The sequence below is a fragment of the Podarcis cretensis genome, assembly GCF_951804945.1.
Source record: "Podarcis cretensis genome assembly, chromosome: 1".
Classification (NCBI taxonomy): domain Eukaryota; kingdom Metazoa; phylum Chordata; class Lepidosauria; order Squamata; family Lacertidae; genus Podarcis; species Podarcis cretensis.
In genome coordinates, this window is record NC_137170.1 from 51,273,437 (window position 1) to 51,281,728 (window position 8,292).

At 41.3% G+C, this 8,292-nt stretch overlaps 1 protein-coding gene across 4 annotated transcripts in view; it reads left to right on the forward strand.

Moving 5' to 3' along the window:
* Positions 1-2,289: 2,289 nt before the first annotated feature.
* SPI1 (Spi-1 proto-oncogene) overlaps positions 2,290-8,292 on the forward strand; it is a 28,686-nt gene continuing 22,683 nt past the window's right edge. For 2 of the 4 annotated variants that reach the window (XM_079952596.1, XM_079952597.1), the window contains exon 1: positions 2,290-2,631. In XM_079952596.1, the coding sequence (XP_079808722.1) occupies positions 2,587-2,631 (45 nt within the window). In that variant the 5' untranslated portion in view covers positions 2,290-2,586. The remainder of the gene's footprint in view (positions 2,632-8,292) is intronic. The other 2 variants (XM_079952595.1, XM_079952594.1) reach the window with 2 other exon arrangements.

Here is an 8,292-nt window from a genome sequence, read left to right on the forward strand (position 1 = left end):
CATCTTTTCTTTCATGCACACCATTGCTCTGTCTCTGATCAGGATCTGCTTATGTATTCAGCTGGTCGCTTCCGTAACAAGACTGCAATCTCTTTTCAGATGTGAAATTGCTTCTTCTCCTGGAAGATTTGTTTTTCCACTTAGTTGCATTATTCAGGATACAGAGAGTAGGAATTTGATGAACCTACTGGAATATACTGAAGAATCTCAGCCAGAAACACTAGGAGTCAGTTTCTCTCACTTACTCATAGTTACTAACAGGTTTTGTATGTTGAAGTTGGAATCCTAAAAGGGATAATTTTCAGTGCAGGAAGGAGATAAAGGCATATGGGAGAAATGTGCCCCCCCCCAAAAAAAATTATTTAATGCATTATCTGAGGAAGGAACACAAAAGATCTAAAGGTCTCCTCAAAAGTTTGCATATGTAAAGGCATGACAACATCACTAATTTAAACTGGTTTAACAGTAATTCTCACTTCCCATGGAATTATGGGAGCCTGGGAATGGTAGTTCTGTGAAGGAGAACCAGTGCTTTTTTCTGGGGTGTCGCAGGGGTACGCATACCCCTAAACATCTTGTGAATCTTTGTACTTTTGTCCATTTGCGTGGACAGGCGGAGTCCCCAGATCCCGCGCGGTCCCCCCGTCATGTGGAATAACGACTCAAGACAACGTGCTATGGGATTAAATTGGCCACAATTTTATTAAATTTCAAATGTGGGTAGACCTTGGCTCAGGCATTGGGCGTTCTCCCTCCCCAGTCCCCAGCCGGGGACCTAGGGAGCATCAGGGTTATCCAGTGTGGGGGGGAATGGGCTGGCTCTGGAGAACATATGTTCAAACAGAGATAGCCGCCCCCGTTACGCCGCCGCAGGGGAGAGCAATGACGACCTTTCAGCGTACGGCCAAAGCCTCCCTTCAAAAACCCCTTTAACGGGGAACCCTGGTATCACCGCCGCAAAGAGGAAGATGGACTAAAGGATTCCGCCCAAGGCCTGATACCGCCAAAGTTGTGACGTTTTGCTACGGGAAAGGCGAAACCTGCTAATGCAGGGAAATTCCTTTCCGGCCCTTTAACAGCGACCTTAACGTAGCAGCGCCCGCATACCTGTGCAGAAAAATTAACCTGCAAAACCTGTGAAGAAAAGTTAACCTGCAAAATAAGACATTAACTGAGGGTGGGTAGGGTGGGAGAAGCCCTGGAGCCAAGTGAGGATTCCCAGGTAAGATCCCCCATCTATTGTGTGGGCAGGTAATCCCTCCCCTACCTGGCCTGGTCTCCTTGGCAACACTTCCCCCAGGTGGGATTGGACAACTGACTGAGGTAGGTGGAGACCTCCAGGTATCCCACCTGGGGGAAGGCAAAGCCAAGCCTATGCTGTTGGGGCCGCTCCAGATCTAGGGGCTGCACGCGTCCATGCAAAGGGCGCCCCCCATTTTAAGCGGGGAGCGGTGATTACTGTATTTATTTTTCCTGATTTGAAATATAAAATGGTGATTTTCTTGAGTCAAAATGAGAGTACCCCTAAACATTTTTTTAATAAAAAAAAGTACTGAGGATAATTACGATTTTTAACAGATTTCAATATCCCAAGCTGTCCCCACCCCCTTTAGGGGGATAGTGTGGGGAGGGAAACCATGACAGTTGAGGTGGCATAATTCAATATATACTCGCAGTGTAAATAGATAAGGTCTCACTCTTCATGGCTGTCTATTACGATTATGCAAGTTTCCCTCACCATTGTTTGTTAGCTCTCTGAGGAATATTTATTGGTGGATGGCCATATAAATGTAATCAATAAATATTCAATAATATTATTCAAATGGTTCCTAACAGGGCCTCACAGACCCAAGGCCTCTTTCCAGGTCTTAATACACAGTATGATAAATGTTAATTACCCATTCACCAAGTTTCTTTCTAAATTCTTGCACAATTTTAGATCACATTTTCTGTCTTTTATCACAGAATCAGAACAGAATCACAGAAACGGGTTCATGTTCCTGAATGTGTCCTATAGACAGTTGTCACAAATGACAGCCTGCCTAACTAGATTATTCTGGAGAAAAGTGCAAGTATCACAACATAAACTCATCATGATTTCATCTAGAAATGTTATCTATCTGTACCAAGTTGCTAGTTCTTGCCTGGACTGGGCAATAATGTTTGCTGTTGGTTATGAAGCAAGTACCCGATCAGGCTGGCGACAGACTTCCTGTTAACAACACCACAACTCCTTAAATGTAATTTATGCAAACTGGTTGAAAGGCCGGGTTTTGTTCTGATGTCACGCTGGGCTACAACAGCTCAAGGGCTATCTCCATCCTACAGATATGTAGTGAAATCAGGAACTTCAGATACGTCGAAGGGAAGAACTCACCTCCAGACCTTTTGAGGGAAAGTATGAAAACTAATTAGGGTCCTTCCTGTCCTGAGGTCAATCACTGCAAAGGGCCTTCAAGGAGTTCTGTTTTAATTTTAAAAACAGGATCAATGTTTTAATTTTTATTTATTTATATTTTGTTTGATGTCTTTTTACAAAGCTGGATAACTGAAATTAGAAAATTAGTTCACAAAGAAGTTGACTGAATGTTGCAAACTTGCAAGATGGAAGGATTTTCCCTCATTTCCCCTGTGAGTATATGGCATTAATTCCAGTTTTGTGTCTTTGGCTTTGCCAACAGACTGCAAAACAAAATATGTATGATTTGTTGTTGAAAAAATGCTGTTCTTTTGTTATTTATAATACTAGAAAGTTTTCTGCTGGCTCGTGGGTGTATAAAATTAGTGATTTGTTATTTAATGAATGGATGGGAAGTTAGCATTTCCCCTCTGCTTCTTTTATCTTTTCTGCCTTTCACTGATATGACCCCATACAGTATTATTTTATGGGTATAATAAGCCAGCAGGCATCTAGGGGGGGAAACTTGGCTTTGTGGTTGACTGTTGGGTTTTGTGTGATACTGTAGGTATATTGTAATCTATAGCTAAATATAGGTTTTGGTGTTACCATACAGTATGGTTTTAGGCGACAAGGGAGAAAACAAAATACAAAGGAAAGAGAGTTATGTTCTATGCATTTTAGGATTGTCCTCTCTTTTTAGGGACTGTATTTTCTTGTCAGTATCCGGATATTTCAGAGGAATTTCATATCTTTGTTTAGAACTCTTAGCTGTTACATTAAACAGAAGCAAAATCTCTTGAGCTCATCTGGTTTTCCCAACTCCTCCATCTTAAATGAGACAAAGGGGCAAGACCTTCCTGCTTAGGTTGATCAGATGGAATGTTCAGGGGATAAAAACTATTCTCTCTCTTTCCCCTCCTGCAGACTGAAACATTCATTAATATTTTACTATATGCTTGTTCCAATATTCTTGGTCGTTTTTATTTTTATTTATGTTAATTAGTATCAAATTAATAATTAATTTGGCTGGCATTCATAGTTTTCTAAGCACACAAATGCTGTCTTATATATTTGGAGTAGATTTCATCTGTGCTTGGAAAATTGGCAGGCCAGAAGTCCACTGAAATAGGACCCATTGCTAAACATGTTTTCTCAGAAATACGCCTTTCTTGATCAAGTGGGACTTCCTTTTAAAAATATTTAGGTTTGTAGAATTTAAACAAATGCATATTTAATTTCAAAGGTGCCAATGAATCTTGCTTAACTGTGTAGGAGTACATATTAGGAAAAGCAAGATAAGCAAATTTGATTTTTTTCTTATCACCTGACATATGGCTGTGTGGTTGAGCAGGGCAGGCACGTTTTCAGTTGCACTTTAGGATGCAGTGAAAGTAAGTAGAATACTAAATAATTTTGGATGTATCTTCATCAACATCACCATCACCACTGTAAAGTAGTTAGACTATGTAGAATACTAAATTATTTGGCATATAGTTAAATGCATTTGCAAAACCACCCCTTAATAAGTCAATATGAACTACTTTGCATTATCTCAGGCTACTATTTTTGCACACTTAGAAGGAAGCCTCACTAAAATAAGTGGGCTTAACTTCTGAATAACCATGTGTAGGTTTGCACTGTAAAGTACTTTTATTGCAGAAGATTCTACAGGTTAATATATCTCATTGCACTATTTGCCAGAATGGGAATATTCCATGAATACCGAGAGCCAACAAAACATATACCTAATACTCTGTGTTGCTGGTTTACTTGCCTACTTGGTCTTTTTTTATCGAGCATTCACCCTGATTTGTTTGGACAAATTTTGCATTGAAGTTATACCGCACCACTGTAGTTGTTTGTAAACTTACTTTATTTAACTTTGCTGTTCATGGAGCATTCATTAAGACTTGCTTGTGCACTGCAATTATCCCACACTTTCTGGTGCATTTTCCTATCACTTTTCTCATCACAAAAGTTCATGTTTGTTTTTGGTTTGGGTTTTTAAAAAAGCACTACATACACCATATTTGTGCAGCATCTGATTTAATCATACCCACAAAATAGTGGCAGTTTGGAAGTGGCCTTTGAGTATTTTCACAAAGGATGCTTGGACTGCAATTGTATGTAAACTTATTTGGGAGTAGGTTCTATTCTATTCAGTGTTATCAGGTTGCAGTAACTGCTTTGTAATGCGGCATGTGCCACTTATGAATGGTACACAAAATACGTAGCATGACTTTTGAAAATAAAATGTACATTCTAGTCAACGTCATGGGCAAATGTCCCACCCTGGACTCCTCCTTTGGAAGGGTTTGATAGAAATTTGATAAATAATAATTTGTAAAAGTTCAAGCCATTCCTTGCTAAAAAGAAAAAGTTACAGAATGCTGAAAAATTAAATAATGCTTACTCAGTTTAAAAATGCCAAATTGTGGATAGTCATGAGTGCCAATTGTGACAGCTTCCCATGGAATGAGAATTGCATATTGGGATTTTCCTGATTTAAAGATGATTGGAGTTATATTCTGATGAGAAGTTATCTATAATTCATAAGCCCCAACATCTTGTAGCTTTGCATGTATTTACCCTAGGTTGGGGTTGCAAATTCTTGTGTGTGTGTTTGTGTCCACGTCGGATAAGGCAATATCCTGTTTAACAGGATGTAACCAGAAGCAGTCATGGGGGTATATGATATAACCCTTTCCAGTTAAGTGTTACTAAAGTTGCAGCCCTATGGACACTTACCAGAAAGCCGGGCCAGCTCAAAACATATCACCACTAGAGGCAGGACAGCAAATTACACTCTCCCCCAGGTCAAAGAAGTTAATAATACAGAAAGTTAAGAACATAAAACAAACCTGCTGGATCAGGCCAATGGCCCATCCAGTCCAGCATCATATTCTCACAGTGGAAACAGCACTCGGCTCACCTGCAATTCCCAGCAACTGGTCTTCAGAGGCATAATGCCTCTGACAGTGGAGGTCAAGCATAGGCATTGATCCCCTTATACAGTGGTACCTCTGGTTACGAACTTAATTTGTTCCAGAGGTCCGTTCTTAACCTGAAACCATTCTTAAACTGAGGTTACCACTTTAGCTAATTGGGCCTTCCGCTGCCGCCATGCTGCCACCGCAAGATTTCTGTTCTCGTCCTGAGTTAAAGTTCTTAACCTGAGGTACTACTTCCGGGTTAGCGGTGTCTGTAACCTGAGGTGTTTGTAACCCGAGGTACCACTGTACTGCATGAATTTTTATAATCCTTTTTTTAAGCCATCCAAAATGGTGGCCATTACTGCCTTCTGAGGGAGCAAGTTCCATAGTAATTGCGTGCTACGTGAAGAAGAGCTTTCTTTTATCTGTCATGAATCGTCCTACATTCAGCATCATTGGATGTCTATGACTTCTAGTGTTGTGAGAAAGGGAGAAAAAGCTTCTTGACCCACTTTTTCCATGCTATGGGTGGCCAATTTATTTTTCATCTGAGGCAGAGAATTCCACAAGCACGTTTCCCTGGCAATAAAAATGAACATGTCTGAAATCTTAAAAATTGCTATCCTTTCATGATATCCAGAAGGTAGCTGCCCAACTTTGATCTTTGGTAGGTTTAACCCTGCTGCAAAGTAAGTTCCACTGAAGTCACTGCAACTTACTTCTGAGCAAAAATGCATACACTTGGACTGAAAGAGCTGTATGGCTGCCAAGGCAGGTTTCATGATGTGCTATTACAATTTTTTAGTTCCCTCTAAAGATTAAGCATGTTTCTGTGCACTTTTTAAATGTATTTTTTGTTGTTGTTGTCATAGGGGCGTTTAAGTGGTTCTATGTGCACATACATGTAGAAATGTTATGAGAGAATTGGCAGTTTGCATAACTCCTCCTGGGGAGATACATTTTTAGAACCCTAAATATTTGTTGAAACCTGTTCACAGATTTTCACTGGAAATGGGACGTGGACAACTTGGCTAAAAGTTGGGAAACAAATGTAACCAACAAATAAAACAAAGCATCTGAAAAAGCAAGCTATAGAGCTTGTTTTTGATTTTGCAATGAAACTCCTGTTTTGGTTCTAGTTGAGGGAACAAAAGTCTTTTTCTTTTTCTTTTTATAACCGTTTCAGTCTTTAAAAAAGGGATGCATAAGAGAGTGAGGGCAAGGGAAGGCCCATAAATTGTTCTCCACAATCCCGAGGGTATCTTTTTTGACGTAGATAAAGTACTACAGGAAAGGACAGGATAAAGTACTTGAGGCTTCTCTGTGGGAGGGGGGGGGGTAGGGATTTGACTCTTGAATGACAAGCTATACCTGCTGAAATCCCATCTTTTACACAACTATTAAAAGTGCAGGACCTCTGTCCTCTTTTTCACCTGGCCACCCTAGTCACCAGTAACACATAGGTGCAAACCCTGCCTTTCCAAATTGTTGCAGCCCCAAGAAAATGACAAGCTCCAAGCTTTCTGCCATAGAAATGCAAGGTTAATCATACAGCCCTAGTGTAAAGCAACCCCATTGTATATGAGGGCAAGAGTGGTTCTGCGTATTCCCCTACCAGGTGGCCGACATGGCTCACAGATACCCTTGTTGAAGTAGCGTAGATAATATAGTTGACTGGAGTCTTCTGGGGTGGGGTCCTGCCTTTTCCAGGGATATTCCCCACGCTCCCACTTTTATTAGGACATGAATATCTTCATTTCCCCAGGACAGCCCATCTATTTGTCATTAGACCTTACGAGGGTCCTTTGCCACCCCACCTGTCAATGATTAGGGCCAAGCTAAGTAAGTAAGGTGACTGGCCACAAGCCACACATTTTGAGGTACCATTAAATAGCAGTGACTAGTCAATAGGAACATAGGAAGCCGCCTTGTACTGAGTGAGTCCACTGGTCCACCTAGCTCACTGTTGGCTACACTGACTGGTATCTCCTCCAGGATTTCAGGAAGGAGTCTTGCCCAGCCCTACCTTGGAGATGCTGGGCTGGTAAAGGTAAAGGACCCCTGACAGTTAAGTCCAGTCACAAACGACTCTGGGGTTGCGGCACTCATCTTGCTTTACTGGCCGAGGGAGCGGACATTTGTCCACAGACAGTTTTTCTGGGTCATGTGGCCAGCATGACTAAGCCGCTTTTGGTGAAACCAGAGCAGCGCACGGAAAGGCCGTTTACCTTCCCGCTGGAGTGGTACCTATTTATCTACTTGCACTTTGATGTGCTTTCGAACTGCTAGGTTGGCAGGAGCTGGGACTGAGCACTGGGAGCTCACCCCGTTGCAGGGATTCGAACCGCCGACCTTCCGATCCGCAAGCCCTAGGCTCAGTGGTTTAGACCACAGCGCCACCCACTGCGCTGGTACATCCTCCTAATTATTTAAGTTTATGTAGTACTATATTTTAACACCATTGTATGAGACATTTGGCTTTCCCCTGTCAGGCACCAAAATGCCTTGGCCAGACTGTGGCTGGGTCACAAACCAAAGTAGTGGCTCAGTGTTGAAAAACAGTATTGCCAGCAAAGCTCCCCAGGCTTCTCCTCATCTGTCTTCTCATTTGCCTTTCACTGTTTAGTTAATAACTCATTTGTTCACTGGGGCTTTTAAAAAAACACCAAGCAGAAGTTGCTCCCCTTGTTCTGCTGCTATTTAAATGTTACTTATATTTTTTAAAAAAATTGCTTCAGTTAATTTTTTGTTTTCCTTTGTTTTTATTTTATGTATTGTTTTTATTGCAGAGCTTAATGGTTGGTTGCACGTTGCCCTTTGGCAACTTCTTGGGAAGATGATTTTGTACCTATCATGCAAATGAAATCTAACTAATGTTTTTGGCTTCATCACTGAATCCTACCTTTCCCTGAGAAGATGTTTGGAAGTGCTGCTCATGCAGTCAATATCGCATGCTCA